At 51.2% G+C, this 18,790-nt stretch overlaps 1 protein-coding gene across 4 annotated transcripts in view; it reads right to left on the reverse strand.

The window, feature by feature from the left end:
- The window catches only part of LARP1 (La ribonucleoprotein 1, translational regulator), a 78,041-nt gene that overhangs the window by 34,231 nt on the left and 25,020 nt on the right, over positions 1-18,790 (reverse strand). For 3 of the 4 annotated variants that reach the window (XM_070569142.1, XM_070569141.1, XM_070569140.1), the window contains exon 1: positions 15,002-15,805. The exons of the other annotated variant lie outside the window; for it this stretch is intronic. In XM_070569142.1, coding sequence (XP_070425243.1) covers positions 15,002-15,440 — 439 coding nt within the window. In that variant the 5' untranslated portion in view covers positions 15,441-15,805. Of the gene's footprint in view, positions 1-15,001; positions 15,806-18,790 lie in introns of those variants that run through there. 4 annotated transcript variants of the gene reach the window in all.

Here is an 18,790-nt window from a genome sequence, read left to right on the forward strand (position 1 = left end):
TGAAAACCAGTGTTTCTAAGTGGGGAAAACATAAGGCTCACAAAATATTACGATCCCATGTTTTTTAAAAGGTGTGTGTGTGTATATATACATGTATATGTGTGTGCATACACTCACAAACAAAGTCTAGAAAGTGCTGTTCAATACAGCAGACATTAGCCACATGTGGATACTGAGCACTTATAATGTGGCTAGTCTGAACTGAGAACTGCTTTAAGTGTAAAACACACACCAGATTTCAAAGACTTAGTACAAAGAATATAAAATATTTTATTCAATTATATACTTTTTATATTGATTATATATTGAAATGGTAATATCTTGATTATCTTGGGTTATATTATTTAAATTTACTTCACCTATCTTTACTTTTGTTAAATATGGCTACTAGAAAATTTAAAATTATATAGCTGGCTTGCACTGTATTTCTGTTAGGCAACGCTGGTCTAAAAGAATATGGAATCTTAGTAGTACTTATTATGGTGGTTGATGGGACAGACCATGAAGGGATTTATATTCTCTTTGCTAAAACATATTTGGACATTTTTCTACAATGAATTAGTGTTGCTAGAGTAAGTTGAAAAGATTTCCCCTTCAAAAGAAGTTAAAAGGCCCAACACATAATAGTATTTCCCATCCACTCTAGTAACCAAGAGCCGGGAGCCTCTCAATGCCTGTAGAGAGCCACTCCCCACCCCCTCCTACTGGCCCCGAGGCCACGCCTGAGAAACCACAAGGTCAGCACGGCTCTTTCCAGCAGGCTCCACGTGGCCTGACAGAGCTGAAGAGGAACATCTCTGGGGGAAGAGGGGTCAGGGCTCACCAGCAGGATCAGAAGTTCCAGGGCCTGGCTCACACCTACTCAGGATAGCCGGGGGCAGAGCTGGAACCTGCAGGCTGGCCCACCATGGCCTCGTACAGATTCATGCTGTCTGAAGATTTGTACAGGTCTTCTCTCAGAAACAGTTTTCCAGGTTGGGTATGTATACCTCTGTGGTCTGGGAGAAGGCAAAGCCAGATGAGAAGGCAGGAACTCTGGAGTCAGTCCGCCACTGGCTGGAATCCAACTACTTACTCACTATAGTCATGCCCTGCATAATGACATTTCGGTCAGTGAAGGGCCACATATACAATGGTGGTCCCATAAGATTAGTACCATACAGCCCACGTGTGTAGTAGGCTACACCATCTAGGTTTGTGAGCACACGCTAGGATCTTCCCGCAACGATGAAATACCCTAACATTTCTCAGAATGCATCCCTGTCATTAAGCAACGCATAACTGTACTGCGTGGCCTTGAGAAAACTACTGAACTTCTCTGAACTCATTTTCTCACCTGTAAAATGAGGATCATAACCGTAGCTAGAACCCATAGGGTTGTTGTGAAAACGAATGAGATGCGCGTGGTAGCTCAGAAGTTTGATAATCACATGAGAAGGAGACGGTCTGGGGCAGTGTGGCCTGGCTCCCCGGGGCATCTGTCCTCAAGGAGGCAAGCTTCCATAAGGCAGATTCTAGGACACCTGAGTAAGCCCACAGACATGATAAAGGCACACTGGTGATGGATGAGCAACACAGTCACGATCCAATCCCGTCACACAAGTTGTGAGAAATGAAGGTCCAGCCAGGAGAAAGGAGAGAGTGGGGCTGAAATCAGAACTTGAATCCCCAGACTTTCAGCTCAGAGAGCTTGCTCTGACCCAACTCTGAAGATCTTACCTGAAATAAAAAAGCCACTGCAGTTTCTAACAAGAAGTCAGGAACAGAAATCTGTGACATAGAGAGCCCATGCCAGGCTCATTCCCCACCCTCTGGCCCCACCATCCCTGCCCTTGCTCCTGTTGGTGCCCCCATACTATTCACCCACACCCCCCTCAACTCCACCCTGGGGCATGGAGCCTGGGACACGCCAGGGGAAGCTGGCCTAGGCAGGGCCTGGTTCTGGGGCCAAGAGACCCAGAACCAGGGTTGAAATCTCGGCCTGCCTCAGGCCACAGTTCTGATTAATGGGCACAGTACAACTAATTCAGCTTCTAGAGAGTCTGAGCAGAGAGAAGGAAGTAAGAAACAGCAATCAGAAAACTTCCTCTCTAACTGGTTTAGACTTGGGGGAAAACAGCAAGTTAGTTAAAACATCAGCCCAAGTCACTATGCTATCATCCATTCCTTTCCATCTCTTTCCTGCGGAAGTCTCCGGCTTCCAACCTGGTCTCTTCCTGTCCCCTACCCGAGTCCACTCACCACAGAACAGAGTAATCCTAAAACAGAAATCAGATCATGCCACCTCTGTCATTGTTTTCAGAACAGGATCCAAACTCCCTAAGGTGCTCTCCAAAGGCCTCTTGCTTCTGATTTATTGAGCCCCTCACCTCTCATTCACACAGGCCTCTCTGTCAGTTCCTTGGAGAACTCTAAACTTATCACCACCTAGTACTTGCTATTCCTACAGGCTAGAATGCTCACCACCAGGCTCCTAATCGATTCCATCTTGACTCACCCTTAGAGGCATTCCCTGACCTCTATCAACATGAATAAGGTAAAAGTGATGTTGTGTTCAGACCCAGGACCTTAGAATACTGACAGCATCTACTTCCTGTCTCTTGGGACACTCTCTGGGAGTCCTAAGCCACTATATAGTAAGTCCTACTACTCTGGAACCACCAAGCTGGAGAGGGCACCTGAAGACACTCTAGTTCCAGCTGAACTCAGTCTTCCATCCATCACTGCCAAGCATGGGAGTGAAGTACCAAACATGGGAGTAAAGCTGTGGTGGGCCCTCCAGACCAGGGCACCCATCACCTCTATCATCGTCATAAAGAAAAGAATCGCCCAGTTGAGCCCTGTGCAAACCCTGATATACAAATCAGTGAATAAAATGGTGGTGGTTGTTTTTTTGAGGAAGATTAGCCCTGAGCTTACTGCTGCCAATCCTCCTCTTTGTGCTGAGGAAGACTGGCCCTGAGCTAACATCCGTGCCCATCTTCCTCTACTTTATATGTGGGACGCCTACCACAGCATGACTTTTGCCAAGCGGTGCCACGTCCGCACCCAGGATCCAAACCCACGAACCCTGGGCTGCTGAAGCGGAACGTGCGAACTTAACCGCTGTGCCACCGGGCTGGCCCCAAAATAGTTATTTTTTTTACGCTACGAAGTTTTGGGGTGAATTGTTAGGCAGCAAGAGATAACCAGAATTACCTTGTTGGCTTACAGTGTCTCCCCATCAGAAGGTAAACTATGAGGGCAGGTCCCTTCTGTCTTGATTCCATCAATATTCCCATGGTCTAACACTTAGTAGGTTACTCAAATAAATGTGTTACATGAATGATTTTCACTTTGGTGGCAGCCAACTTAGTTCCTTTCACACCAAAGATGGGCTCCAGCCCTCCTGCTTCTCTAGATAAGCCTGAGGACTCTGAGGACTTAGACAGTCTCTTGAGAACGCTCAGCTTCCCTTCTACTGAGCTGGCTGAGACTGTGATCCTGGCCTCCGCCAGACCTAGGTTCTAAATCTTAAGGCCAGAAGAGGGCGGGGTCTCAGCAACCACCCAATCTAACCAGGTACAGGATGTCAGACTCTTCCCAATAACATTCCTGCCAAGAGATGGGCCACTACTGTCTGCACACTGCTGAGGGCACTCACAACCTTCTGGGGCAGATCATTTTAGCCCAGCATTTCCCAGAAGCCTAGGACAGAATCCCCCATGCCTAGGTAGAAGAATCCCACAGGTTTGGCCAAACTCTCGGGGACGGCACTCCGCAGCCAGTCTAATCGGGAGGGGCAGCAACCCCATTCAATGAAAGCTGTCAACAAACTGCAGTCTTTGTGGGAAAGGAACCTGAAAGCTCATCTGACCCAACCACCCTCATTTAAGAAGCCTGAAGAGGTTTGCTAAGTTGCCCAAGGTGTCTCAGCAAGTGAGCCAAACAGCTGGGACTAGAAGGCTGGTCTCGTTTTCCCTGCCCAGAGTTCTCTACCCTACTCCTACAGGGCTCACACCAACAGCTTTGTGAGGAGAGGCCTGCCTTGGAGAAGCCTCTCTCCAGTATCTGTTGCCCCCAGAGAGAATCCAATGCTCCAGTGAGTCTCAGTTCCACTGCCCAAATAGCAGGACCACGCTGCCCAAGGCCTCTAGCCAGGATGTTTTCCCTCTCCACCTTCACACGTAATAACATTTGCCTTAGCTGCTCTGACACCTACAGGGTGTTTGAGCTGGAAGTGGCCTTAGAGATTAAGATCAAAGATGGTATACCCATTTCACAGATGAGGGGAGGAGAGTAAAAGCTCACTGGGGCCTAACAGAACTCAGCTTCCCTGGCAAGCTTATCCCTTAACTCTCAGACAGCTTTGTACTGCTGCTCTGGGACCTCAGGCCACAATGTCCAGTGGTGTCTTGTCTCCACATCACACCCACTCTCCCTCAAAGAGGTGGGTAAGGAGTCCCCTCTATGGACTGCAATTCCTCTCCTAGGCCTTAAAGTCTTCCCCACCCTCTCCTCTCCTCATCGCCCATAAGGATGCTCCTCAGCTTGTGGGCTGGACAGACTGCTAAAACACACAAAGGGTAGGCCCACAGGCCTCATGCTGGCGCCCTCGTCTAAAGGAGACTAGGTCCTGCCACTGGACAGCAGTCACAAAAGAACAGAGGCACAATGTGGCCAGTTCTTCTCATTTTTTTCCCCATAACAGCTTTATTGATGTAATTCACATACCATGCTATTCACCCATTTAAAGTATACAATTCACTGGGGGTTTTTGTATACTCAAGAGTCTGACTTTTTAAAGAGAAGTTGCAAATCTCCAGGCTTCCAGACAAATTTTCTTGATTTTAAAATATAGGTGATTACTACAAATTGTTTTTAAAAGCAAGGCAAATCAAAACATGTCAGTAGACTGCACTGAGCCTGAAGAGGTAAGGTTGAGGGGGCGCCCAATTGTGACTTCTGCCTTTTAAGATATAAGCCCCATGTGTTTTCTTAATCCCAGAATTCTGGGGCCTGACACCTAACAAGTACTCAAAAACTTCTGAATGAACAAATCTAGGAAGTACTTTGCCAATTTGCAGCTGCAGAGCCCCAGAGCAAATCACAATCCAAACTGTTTAAATGTTATCACCCTGTTAAGGAACTCAGTACCTCCTGTGACAGCTGAATCCATCTGCGGGCACTGCCGAAATTTACTTGACTGCAGCCAAATCCTATTGACCTTCCATCTCCCACCTGCCCTCAGAGCTTTACCCACAGGGCCAAATAAAGCAGGTCTATACAATGCCCTATTTCAGAACAACCAGCATTTCCACCCACTGCAAGCTTTGATTCTCTGGGCAAAATAATCCTAGTGCCTTCAACCATTCCCTCCTCAGAAAGGTGAGGCGTCCCAGTGGGCCGCCTGCTCTGTGTGCTCCTGATTTCCTGTCTCCCTCCCACATTCCCTAGAAGCAGCATCTAGCCTCCCACACCCAACTCTGCTCTGACCATGTCCAAACTACCCTTACACTCAACTCCACTTTGGGCAAAACCCAAAGCGGGCTGTTCCATCCACGTAACTGGTCTCCGTCACATTACTGTTAGTACGTACACAAAATAGGAGAAGCAAAGAGACCTCTGCTCTCCCAAACAAACCCAAAGCTGCAGAAAGACACCAAAGATGGAGTGGGAGGGCTTCCCTGCAAGGTACCTGGGCCTGTCTCTCACTGCCGTCCTCCCACCATGGCACTGCCAACCGCCGCAATGTGGGCTTCTCACGGCTGTGACTCCTCTCAGCCTCCAGTGAGTCCTTCAACTCCCCTGCACTGTGGAGTTGCATGACAGCCTGGGGCAGGGTCGGAAGAGCTGGCTCTAAGAAGGGCATGCGCTGCCTTCCTGTGTATGCTCAGACCAAGCAGCAGGGATCAAAAGGCAGAGAACTCAGGAAGAAAAAAAGGCTGGCTTCAGCACCTATCCTCTGTTAGCAAACTGAAGACCCAGGTCAAATTCAAGGCCTCAAAAGAGGCACCATCAACACTCTTACGATCACTTCTAATGTGCCAGGCTCTCACTTCCAGCAATGATCCCACTACATGGCCACTCTAGACAGAACTCCATTTACCGAAGCCCAGAAGTCACCAAGCCGTCCAAGGGCACCCGGCGGGTAAGTGGCTGGGCTAACTGAAACTGTAGGTTGACTGACTCCAAAGTCCACATTCAACCACCCCATTCTACTTCTTCCTCCAGAGGTGGAGTGAAAACAGAATGGAAGGGGAGCCAAGAGACTTGGCTTCAAGTCTCAGCCTTGCTTTGACCCTGTGATCTTCAGGAACTCCTGTTTCTTTTCTGGGCCTGTAATATCTTACCTGCAAATGAGGGTTTAAGACTCAGTGACCTCTGGGGTCCCTTCCAGCTCTCAACACTCTTTCCTCCCTGAAAAGAGGGCACAGCAATGGGAAGAGAGTTGACAAGTGGGCACTGGGCTGGGCAAGCCTGACTCTCCACAGCCCAGCATTCTCAGCAAGTCACTACAGCAGCCTCTCTACAGGCAAATGCAAACCCCACTGTGCTCAATACAGGTGTAAAAACAGCTGAATTCAGCTGAGGGGAGGTGGCTCTGATGGGAAGGAAATCTTGTGCACTTGGCTATGTGTGGACAAGTCGAGAGCCAAGCTGCAGCAGCCGGTGGCAGGCAGAGCCTAGAAGCCCAGCCACACAGGTGTCTCCCCTGGTAGAGCTGGGGAATGCCACCTGGAAGCCTGTCCCCCTGCCACTACTTCTAGGGCCTCCTCTTCCCACCTATCCAGCTGCAGCAGGGGCCAGCAGACTGGTGGCTGTAAGCTCAAACATGAGCTCAGCCTAGGCCAGCCCATCAGCAAGTGTGCTTCTTTGGGCAAGTGAGATGCATTCCAGCTAATGTGGCCTTCTGAAAGATCAGAGAAATCCCATAAACCAGAACCACTCCCCACCCCTAAAGAACGACAGCTGGTAATTGCTCAAGACCTACACTTCAGGAATGACTTGGAAGTCTGCTTTCTTTTGTAATCTGGGAACCTTGCTCCAAAGGATCAGATAGGAAACCCCAAATCATCTATTCTTAACCTAAGAGGTTCTATCATGTGGCCAGAGTAATCTTTCAAAAGGAAAAATCTGACCATGCCACTCCCTCACTTAAAATCTTCAATAGCTCCCTACTGCCCTCCAGTTAAAATCAAATTTACCTTTCGAGTCATCTATGCTACAGCCACAGGGAATTACTCAGTTTTCTAAACCCCAGGGCCAATCCTAAACCAAGAATGAGCTCTCTTTCCAGGACTTTTCTCAGGTAACTCCAACACATCCTTGCCATTTCAGCACTGCCACTGCCTCCTACGGAAAGACTTCTCCGACCTGGACTGAACTGGGTGCCCCTGCTACACTCCCGAATAGTCTCACACTTTTCTCACACAGCACCTTCCATATCGGACTGTGAGCGCATGTGCTCCTTGCCAACGCAGATTTTTATTATTCACTCTGGGATCCTCTATGCCGGACTCAAAATGTGCTGAAAGATGCTGTTAAAGCATGAAATTCATGCATTCATTCCTTAATTAAATGTTCACCAAGCTGCCCACTATGTGCCAGGCATGTTGTAGGTGTTGGGGATACAGCAGTAGTCAAAAACTGAAGTCCTGACCCGATGGTGATAAGGGCTAAGGAGGAAAATGAAGCAGGGTAGGAGGGATGGGAATAGAGTATGGGGTGGAGGCTTGCTATTTTATACAGGGTGATCTGGGATGCCTCTCCATCGCAGTGATATGTGAACAGGAACCTGAAGAAAGTGAGTGTGTGAGCCAAGTGGCTATCTGGGGAACAGCATTCCAGAACAAAAGCCCTGAAGCAGGAGAGTGCACCAGGAAAGGCTAGGACCAATGCTGCTGGAAGGGAAAAGCGGTGAAAGATGAGTCAGCGCCTGGGGGGGGGGGGCCAGATCAAGCATCGTCTTAGAGGAGACTCTAAGGACTCCAATTTAACTCCGCTACAAGAAGCCGTGTGAGAGGATTTTAGCAAGAGTGATAGAAGACCAGCTAGCAGCTGCTCCAATGGTCCAGATGAGAAGCAATGGTGTGTGGACCAGGCGAGTAACAAAGGAGGCGGTAAGAAGCATTTAGCTTTGGAGGAAGTTTTCAGGAACAAAAAGGATGTACTGGTAAATTAGAAGTATGGTGACAGAAACAGAGGTGGCCAGGATGACCCTCAGGTTTTTAGTCTGAGCAATCAGGAGGGCAGAGTTGCTTGTTAATGCCTCCTGAGGCTCACTTTCCTCATCCGTGAAGCGGGGATAACAGGAGCACCTGCCGAGCAGATCACGTGGGCCAGACCAGGTAAGGCACCCAGCGCATGGTAGCTCCGCTATCACCACTGCTTTCCTGGGGGTTATCAGGAGCGTCAGTAAGCTAGTGTCTGTGAAAAGAAGAGCAAGACCACAGAGCCCAGGGTGGACCATGCATGCAGACGGCCCCCGGCCACAGTGGGACTTCAGTTCCTGCGAAGCTGGTAACTTCTTTTTAAAGCAGAGAAAAGAATACCTCGAGCTGCTGGAATGCATGTCTGGAGGGTAAGGAAGTTACCACAACAAGTTTGGAGGGTTATTAGAAAGTGCCCTGTAAACAAAACCTCTCCTGGAGGGGTCATCTGGGTTTACTGACAGTTCCTAACACTCAGACAGGGCAGGCCCTCACCATACACAACAGATTTACCTGGCTGGCTTTACAAAATTCATCAATAAAGGCCCATACTCCTCACCCCCAACACTTAGGGCTTTGCCAGTCTGAAGTCACAGCCAAAAGAAAGGTAGCAGGTCCAGACTGTGGGAAAATACGACGGGAGACACCCTAGGCTATCTGCGGTGGCTAGTGGGTCCTCACAACCATAACAAATAGCACTACTTCAAAGTGAAGCTAAGTGCTGATTATCACCCTCACTTAGGAAAGGCACGGTAACCCCTCAGAATGGGTAATTTCCTCAAACTACATATGTTTGGCTTTGGAATGCATCTTACGGAATATAAAACACTTAATCCGTGTGGGACATTTTAACTCATGAACTGAGCAACCCCATACTTGATACCAATTTGACCCTCAAAACAACCTCAGCACAGAAGTTAGTCTCATTCTGTGAATAAGAAAACAAAGGTTAGGCAAGCTGTCTGAGATCACAAAGGGAGAGCAGAGAGAAGTACTCTGCCTGTGCTCTGATTTAAACCCCATCACCTACCCCCTGGCTCCTTCACCCCACTGTTTCCTATAATTTCACTAGCCAGGTATCAAAACTTGCTTCCTTTCATGAAGCCCCAGCAAGGTACGGCTGTCCTCTCTCCTGGCCACTCCCTTAGATCACTCTGGACCAGTCTGGGAGGTTTGCGAGCCTGGACTGAGGCACCTGTGAGCCCTCTCAAGGCCCCAACACCCTAATTACCCCCTGTGAGCTTGTCTTGGACTTTGTAAACAGGGGCACTCCCATCTGCCAAGCTCTCCATTTTAAAGAGGTTCTTGTGGTTTTCGGCCCACTCCTCCTCCCTCCCTTCCCACCTCCCAAAGGGAGGGAATGAGTGCTGAGTAACAGCTCTGAAACGTTTAATCTAGCCTAGGTTCCACTGCAGACCGGGGGTGGATCAGCCAAGAGAGTCTGCTCCTCCGGAGGGTCAGAGGTCAAGACTGCGGGGAGACCACCCCCGCCAGCACAGGCCTGGAACCACCTCCTAAGCCCCTCTCCCTCCCAAGCAGGCACTCACTTCCCAGTTAATGTCAAACTCAAACTCCTGGCCCAGGAGGTAAGGGGCAGGCCTCCCTCGCTCTCCCCTTCAGAGGGTGCCCTAATTGCGTGCCTTCTTTGAGAAGAGGAGAAACTGGATTGAACTACAGGAAAACAGCTTTAAGCCCTCAGCTATTGAAGCTAACCTAGCAGTTCTCAGCCAGAGATGCACAATATAAAGAGTCACGGAGTTTAAAACAAACAAAAAACAATCAGACCACCATTATCACCCCTGACAAATAACTTAATATAAAGTGACCAGATTTCCTCAATTGTCACCAGTATGTCTTCTTATAACTGGTTTGCTCAAATCAGGATCCAAATAAGATCCATGCAATGCATCTGATTGATGCCTCAACCTTTTTCATCTATAACAGTTCCCTTTTTAAAAAACCGCCATTTATTTTTTGATAAAATAATTTGTCCTGTAGAATTTCTCACGTTCGGAAACTGGATAACCGCTACCCCACGGTCAGTCTGTTCCTCTATCCTCACAGATCTACGGTTCTCTTAGGTTTGGGTTCAGTTTGTATTGGGGGTGGGGGTTCACAGACAGTGCTATGTACTTCCTATTACCGCACGGTAAGGCACATACTGTCTGGTTGCTCCACAAGGTCTGACACGCACCCCAAACCATCAGTCTAGGTTGCTGAAGCCAGAAGAGCCGCTGCAGCCCTCACAGAGCTTGGATTCAAAGCTGGAATTCTTAACCACCGTGGCAGAGATGAACACACACATACAAGCAGCTCTGCTTTGGTTTCTTTGTTTTGTGGGGAGGGGGTTTCTTGAAAAAAGTGTTTTTGATACTAAAAAACCTTAACACATTAGATCTAATCCAATTCCCTCATTTTATGGATGAAGAAACAAGAGACAGAGAGAAAGGAAGTGGGGGTTGCTGATGATCACAAAGCTGGCCATGAGCAGAATCAGAAGTGAAATGAACACTCCTAATAATGGTGATCATTTACTATAAGATTTTTAAAATAGCAATATTAAAAAGGCAGCACTTATTAGATGATCTGTGCCTGGCACTACACTAAAGGCTTTATACACATTATCTTCTTTAACTCTTATGACCTCTGAAATAGTAACTATCATTATTCTCATTTTGAGAATGAGGTAATAGTAGCTCAGAGAGGCTGAGTAATTCGCCCAAAATTGCACAGCAAGTGAGATGCAAAGCTTGATACGTACAAATATTGAACAATTATGTTGTACACCTGAAATACAATGTTTTATGTCAAGTAAACCTTAATTCAAAAAAAAACCCAGCAGGGGCAGCAGCAAAAGAAGCAAAGCTAAGACTCAAAAGTGCAGACTATATGATTCCAGGGCAGAACACTTCCATCCAGTCTGCTTCTTGTGGTGGGGCAGGAAGGGGCCAGGATCTAAAGTAGCTTCGATGCTATGAGGTCTTCACACAGTGAAGCCTGATGCCCCAAATCCACACAGATGCCCCAGCTGGTACAACTGGGCGGAACCTGGGGAAGGGTCCAAACCCAGGAAGGAAAGCAGAGGAGAAGGAAGGTTTATCTGGGGCCAGCTCAGGGAGGCGGAAGAACCCTGCAGTTGCCATGGGTCAGCTGGCATAATAACCCTTTATTTTACGCCGTCAGTTAGCTGCACTTCAAAAGGACACAGAAAAAAGTGATGCCTAGAACACAAACACTCAAGTCTCAGACCCTGCCCCCGACTTTCTTCGAAAGAGAATCAAGAAAAAGACTACAGCATTGGTTAGTCTTCTTACTACACGAAGTCAGAGGTGCCACACAACCAACCCACCGATTCCCGCTGCTGGCGGTGGAACCTTGTGGCTATGATACCCTCAGGTCTCAACCCACCGCACATCACGAGCCATAGCCAACTTTCAGTTCAGTCAGACCGGCCTCTCCCCACAGCCCTGAGAGCACAAAGGCGCTCTCCCCACAGGTAATGTGAAGGAAAGGCAAAGGAACAAATAAAAAACCTATTTTTAAAACATTAATCACTGCACATTCCAAAGCAAAAACAGCCAATTCTTTAGGTCACCAACCCTTGAGATTATCCATACTATGCCCTTCACATCTGCGGACAAGCAAAAGTCCATTTTTAAGGAGATGGATCCTACATATTTCATGGAGTACTGAGACAATACCAGAAAAGGCAAGTACTTCATTGATTTACAGGTGGAGAACACAGAGACCCAGAAAGGGTCCCGGAAAGTCCCATAGACTTAATCTCCCAGACATGGTATAAGAGCTACCATATGCCAGGCACTGGGCTACACACTTTACACATATCATTACAGTGATCGCTCACAACAGCCCCATGAGGCAGGTAAATCATAATTTAATTCCTATTATACAAACGGGGAAGCTGAGGCACAGAATGGTTAAGGAACTTGCCCAAGAAGGCACAGCTAGCAAGTAGTAGTGCTGGCATTTGAACCCACACAGTTTTGACCCCAGGACCTTTGCTATATATTTCTTCTTTAAAGTAAGATGTCTTGCCTCTCTCACACTTAAAGGGTTGTGGCTAGAATAAGGAAAAAAATTTTTAATATTTTCAAAATATTCTCAGGGAAGGAAACAACATAAAGCCAAAATAAAAATCCCAAGACTACAAATCTACAAACATGAGATGTGGAAGCTTAAACCAGGATAGAGAACCCCACAAGAAAGAGGGGACGTCAAAAAACATCTTTTATTACTAGTTACTGCACGTGTGCCTTAAAGAACTAAAACACTAGCATCTGAGCCAAAAGGAGGACTAAAAATAGGCGTTTGCAGCAAGCTTTGGAAAGCTTTTAGCTGGCTTATGAGGCACTCATTTCTGCAGACTCCCAAAAACATGTGCATCACAGTACACAAAAATCCCAAGACCACACTGCCACTCCACTGGTGTCACATTTAAGCTTGTCCAAACTGCAAACAAAATCCGGGCTGGAAAAGCGCCTTGGCAATCCACGTAGACTCCAAAGAAAGGACCACCAGCTAACCTTACCAGACAGACGATTCAATCACGAAATTCTCCCTCAAAAAGCATCCAAGCCCTCACAACAGGCTTAAACAGAAAAGCCACCGGATTAACTCAGTTACTCTGACAAAGATTACGCCAAAGGTTCAAAACCAATGAGTAGACAAGACACTTTCTTGCCGTAAGATTCCAGAAAAACAAGAACAGAGCAAATCTACCAGACTCAGAATTTTGCTTTGGGGACTTAAAGCAATCTTAGCTTCCCCACTCACAGGGAAAGGCGAGATGCCAGCCAAGCTGTCTTCTTCCCACGATCAATAACCCCAATGACGCACCCTAGCAAGGGCCCCTGAACTTCCACAAAATGCCAGCTCAGGCACCCAATACCACCTGATGTCATGGCTGACCTAAAACCCACAAGGCAGGTTCACCAGTAGCTCAGCAGCAGCAGCCAGGGTGAGTAGCCCCATTTAAACTTCTGAGGAGTGCTCTCTCCTGGGGATGATTATACCCCTTTTGAGTTTAAAGAGAGAGGAAGGACCAAAGAGTGTCTTAAAGTTGCTCTCCCTCCCTCTGTGGGTGGATCAGGAGGGATATGCAAGAAAATGGAGGTTTCGGCACTGCCCTTTGCATAAGAGGGTTCTGGAAGAGAAAGGAGGGAGAGCAGAAGGAAAAGAACATGGTTTGAGGTACTGTTAGTAAACCCCAAATGTACCCTCCTCCAAATGAAGCAACCTTGAAAGAAATAAAAATTGCAACATGCCATTTACAGAATCGGCTGTTCTGGTTTCCCCAAGACTACCAGTGATTCTGCTCCCTTGAATGTGAAAGCACTAAGCTCCCCCTTCAACTGTCCCCATTTTGATGGTTTAAACCAGTCAGCCTCAACCAGCGACGGCAGAAGAGAAGGAATTCTGAAAAAGCATTAGGGCTAAGCCAGAGGCCGTCCCCCCGGCTACCAGTAGGTTTTGATGCAGGTCCACTTCAAAAAGATCCAAAACCAAACAATCCAGACCCACCGCGCCTCTGCGCGCCAGCCAAGGGACGAGCGAGGACGCGCCCCCCACCAGGCCGCCGGTCTATTCTCGGCGAGGGGAGGCCGAGACAAGCCTCCATATTCTGCGCCGCCTCCCCTCCGCCGACACGGCTCCGCCGGGACTTCCTGCACCCCACCTCCCCCAAGGGACCGGGTCCAAAAGAACCAAAAAGCCGAGGGCGGGCCCGGGGAGAGCCGGCCGGCGGTCACATGCCGCTCCCCGCGCGGGGAGGCACCACGTTGTCCCGGCTGCGGAGGAATGCCGGGAAGGGGGCACGCGCACTCACACTCGCGCACACGCACACCCCCGGCCGCGCCGCGCCGCCGGCCCGCACCCGCCTTCCACCCCCGGCGGCGCGGCGGGCGCCGAACGCAGAGGCCGAGCGGCCGCGAGCAGCCCGCGGGCCGGCGGCGCGGCGCATGGCGCCCAACTGTCACCCGCCCGCCCAGCCGGCCACTCCCTCCCCCGCCGCCACACGCCCCTCGTGTCGCCGCAGGCCCCCTCACCAGCCTCACATTTTCCGCCAACCCCCTAACTGGATGCCCCGCACGCTCGCCATCCGGTTCCCTCTCAAGGCGGAAGGTCCCCAGGATCGGGGAGGGAAACCACCGAATTCAATGACACGTTGGGTTTCCTCTTCTCCCCATTCTCCTCGTTACCGACCCCTCGACCCGGACTCGACCGCCTAATATCGCCTAATATATCACCTACCAGAGAACAAAACTTGTTAACTTTTAAATCCTGAATCCGTGTGGTCGGTGTGAACTCATCGCCGGGCACTCTTCTGCCCATGACATATGCCCATTAAACATTTACAACATGGGGACGATCGCAACGCTACCAAAACGGGGAGCGTGGGGCGGGGTGGGAAGAGGGGGCTTCCCGAGGAAGGTTTAGGCCAGAAACCGTCTCTCACCCCAACACGCGGTGGGGGGAAGAGGGCCCTTTTCACCGAAACCAGCAACCACCCTCTCCCGGCGAGCTAGGCCCGGACCACGCCGTTGCCCACTAACCGCTGCGGCCCAGGCGGCGGCCGTGGCCCCGACACGCCGGGCCCTCCAGCAGGGGCACGTTCCCGAGCGTGTCGGGGGGAAGGCACGCCGACCCGAACGAGCCAGGAGGCAATAAAAAAAATCCCGAGTCACCACGACCAGCGGCGGACCCCGGGGCCCTGGAGGCCGCTGGGGGAGGGGACGCCCATGTCCCCGGAAGAGGCCCCCGCAACCAGGAGAGAAAGCAGGGAGACCCACCTGGTGGGGACTGTCCGTTCACGGTGGCCAGGACCGGCGGCAGCGCGTTCTTAGTCCACGGGTTCACCTTGGGCGGAGGGGCCTCCACGAAGTCTCGGCGCCCGGCGCCCGCGGCTCCGGCCGCTCCTCCGCCAGCGCCCGGCTCGCCACCGCCGCCCTCCTCGCCGTCGCTGATGGTCAGGCTCTCGGCGCCGGGCGGCTGCGGCGGCCGCGGGCTCTCGCGCTCCAGCTGCCCGGTGCCCTCCTTGTGTGGCTTGACGCAGGGCGGCCGAGGTCTCCGGGCGCCGCCGTCCGGCTCCCCCCCTCCGACGTCGTTCGCCCCGGGCTCGCCCTTGCCCTCGGGCGGCGGCGGCGGCTTCTTCCTCACCAGCCCCCCGTGCTCTTCGGCCTGCAAGAGCGGGGCGCCCCCCGGCAACAGCGGCTCCACCTGAGTGGCCATCTGCGCGCCCGCCCCCCCGGAGAAGCCGGGCGCGCCCGAGGCTGCCTCCCCCGCCTCGAACTTGGCTCTCAGAGCGCCCGCGACGCCTTCCTCCGGGGCGCTGGGCCCCAGTCCCTGCAGAGAAGGGTCGGGGTTCACGCTAGGCGCGGCCTCCCTCCCGGTCGGATGCAGGCGCCGTAGATCCAAGGCCCGCTGGCGGGGCGGGGGGGGAGGAAGGCCCCCCACTCTGCGGTCCAGGCCTCCTCGGCGCGCGTCCCCCCCCGCCCGGTCCTCGCAAGTCGCCCCCACCCCGAGCCTGGCAGGCTTCTCGTCCCGTCCCTCCCTCCTCCCCGCCCCCGGGGCGGCCCGGGCTTCCCGGCTCGGGGGCTGCAGCAATATGGACGGACGGGGGAGAGGCGCGGCGAGCCGAGCAGACCACGCGATCCGCGGCAGGCGGCGGGCGGGCGCGCGCCTCGCGACGCGGCGGGCGAGGGGAGGGGACGGCGCTGCGGGGGCGCGCCCGCTGGGCCGGCCCTCGGAGACGGGCGGGCAGGCGAATGCGGCGGGAGCGCGCGCGCACGGCCTCGTGTCCCCGCCCCTCGCCCCGCCCCTCGCCTCTGATTCCTCGGAGCATCTCCCGGGCTGGGGGGTGAGGGGTTCTCAGACCGGACGGGGGCGAGCACGTGCCTGATGCAATTCGGGAGGCGGGGGCGATGAGGGGGGGCAAGAGAAATGGGGGGGGGTAAACAGGGGGAGGTGCCTTAAAGGGCCAGCGCGTGAGAGCGGCCGCAGGTGGAGCACATGGGAACGGGCCATGCGGCCGCCCGGGCCTGCTCGCGCTCTTGAGGTTAGGTGAGCCAGATTCGGGAGAAGGAGCCATTAATGCCACCCGCCACTTACAGGGTGGTGGAGGGGGGTACCCATCCACCCCAAGGACGCGCCGACGGTGCTGGCTCGCTGGCGCACAGCGGGCCTGGCCCCTCCAGGCCCCGCCCGGGTGACCTTGGGCGAACCGCCCTCACCTCCGCCGGCTGTGCTCGGCTCCTCCCCGCCGTCCCCGGCCCGGACACTGACCGGAGATGGGTTCGACTCCCGGACCGGAAGGCGGGCCCTTAACCCTTAGGGGCAGCGGGCGCCTAGGAGGTGGGTACGGAATTACCAACAGCCCGCAATCCGGCCAAGCCCCCGAGACCAACTGTTTATGGGCAGGAAATGTCTTTTCTTACAAGTGGATTTCGTTTTTTGTAAAGAATTGCTTTGGGCGGAGTTGAACCAACACCCGATTGGAACTCCAGAGATCTGAGATTTTGTCCTGGCCCTGGCCCTGCCCCTTACCAACTCTGCAGCAGTCGCTTCCTCAGTGGGCCTCAGTTTCCCTGTTGTATAATGAAGGAGCGGTGTATGACAGCGGTTTCAAACTTTAGTACACATTCAGTTCAATAAGTATTTACTGACGTTGTACTGTGGGGGCCTGCAGGATTCTAGGAAAGGGGGTGTGTGTGTGTGTGTGGCAATAAACCAGGTTAACAACGTCCCCAGCCTCATGAAATTTACATTCTAAAGTGGAGAAAGAGACAATAAACTAAGCGATAAACAAGTGCTTGTCTGGTGTCTATGAAGACAATAATTACTACAGTAATAGATTAGACTAGATCAGCTGCTTTAGTTTGGATGGTAAGAGGAAACCTTGAACAGGGATTCCAAAGCATTTGAAATCAGGCATATCTGAGACTGGACCCAGAAATCTGCATGTCTAACAAGACCCCTTGGGTGGTTGCCCACCAAGGTGGTCCCACACTTCACTTGGAGAAGTTGTAGCCTCTGACTGGCTGTGATCCCATCTGCTCTAGACATAACAGCCTGGAATGTTGGCCATCTCCAAGGCAAGGCTTAGAACACATGACCTGCAGGATAGAGGAGAGGGCGTACTGGAACGCCTCTTGGAACTGTCCCACAGGACAAGGCTGGTTGTAGGGTTGTGACCAGGGCTACCGGGGCGAGGTGCTAGTGAGGACAGTCAGGCAATCTGATGTCTAGTCCCAGCTCTTCCATAGGTTGTAACTCAGCCTCTGTTTCCGGCCAGCTCTCCACACTTCCCTGGGCCCCCTTTCCTGGTGGAAAAATGCAGGTAAATTATGCCTGACTTGCTTCTACCCTCCCAGCTTTTGTGGAGTCAAGTGGGACAACGTTAGTCCAAGTGCTGTGTAAATTACAGAGACTGAGGCCAGTGCTTCAAAAAAGGTACCAACAAAAGTAATGATTAAGGAAATCTCAAGGAATTTAAGCAAGATTCTTCATAACTGCATTATATACACTCTTACTCAGAAGGTAAATTATTGCACCTTGCCACTGGAATGCACTATTCCTTAATACGTTTATTGATAAATATTTCCTGAAGAGGTTATTCACACTAGATCCTCTCTGAACTTCGTTAGTAGGAGACATAATGGTCATTGTTGGTTATTCTTTACTATATGCCTGTAAGTGGAGGTAGAAGGGAGAGGTGCCCCCATACACATTGTGAGGGGATGAGGACTCTGGGGGGATAAGTAACCACTCCACACTACTCAGCAGTCAGTCTGAGCTGAACAAGAACCGCCAGGCCCTGCAGCATGGAGGCTGGAGGAGCACTGGGATCTGCACACCCTCGGGCTGTCGTGCCCCAGGGAGGAACTCCCAAACACGAGTGTGCCATTTTACAGATGGGCAAACCGGGGCCAGAGAAGCCAAGAGAGCTGCATGAGCCTAAATCTTAGACTGAGGCTGTCAGAGCTGGAAAAAGGAATCTTAATGATTACTCAAGCTCCTTGTTTTGCAGATGAGGACAGTGAGGTTCAGAGAAGTGAAGTTACTTAACCAAGGTCACTCAGCTAGTTCAGGACAGAGCCAGGTCTCACACCTGAATCTCCTGATCCTAAATCCAGTGTCTTTTTCTACATAAAACGATGGAACTGGGGTTTGGATTCAGGTTTTTTTCATTCCTGACCCACTATGGCATTCTCTACGCGTGTCTTCAGTTCTAAATATTAAATGACCAAATAGTTAAGAGTAGCTACTTTTATTGAGTAGCTACTATATCCTAGGTTGTGCGAGAAATACTTGACATTGATTATCTCATTTAATCCTCAAAATTACTCAGTGAGATAGGTATTAATTCTTCCCACAAATAGCCATTGAGTCCCTACCTTGTGCCAGACACCAGGCTAGGCCCTGAGCTGTTATGATCGTCAATTACAAAGGCAAGCAGTTGAAGTTCAGAAAAGAAAGTCAGGTGGGTGCCTAGGGTCACAGGCAGCAGCTAACTGTCAGAGTGGGCTTTTTCAGGGCAGTCTAACTGCTCAGGCCTTGTCCTTACCCCTCGTACCACACTG

This window comes from Equus przewalskii, chromosome 13, assembly GCF_037783145.1.
Source record: "Equus przewalskii isolate Varuska chromosome 13, EquPr2, whole genome shotgun sequence".
Taxonomy (NCBI): Eukaryota; Metazoa; Chordata; class Mammalia; order Perissodactyla; family Equidae; genus Equus; species Equus przewalskii.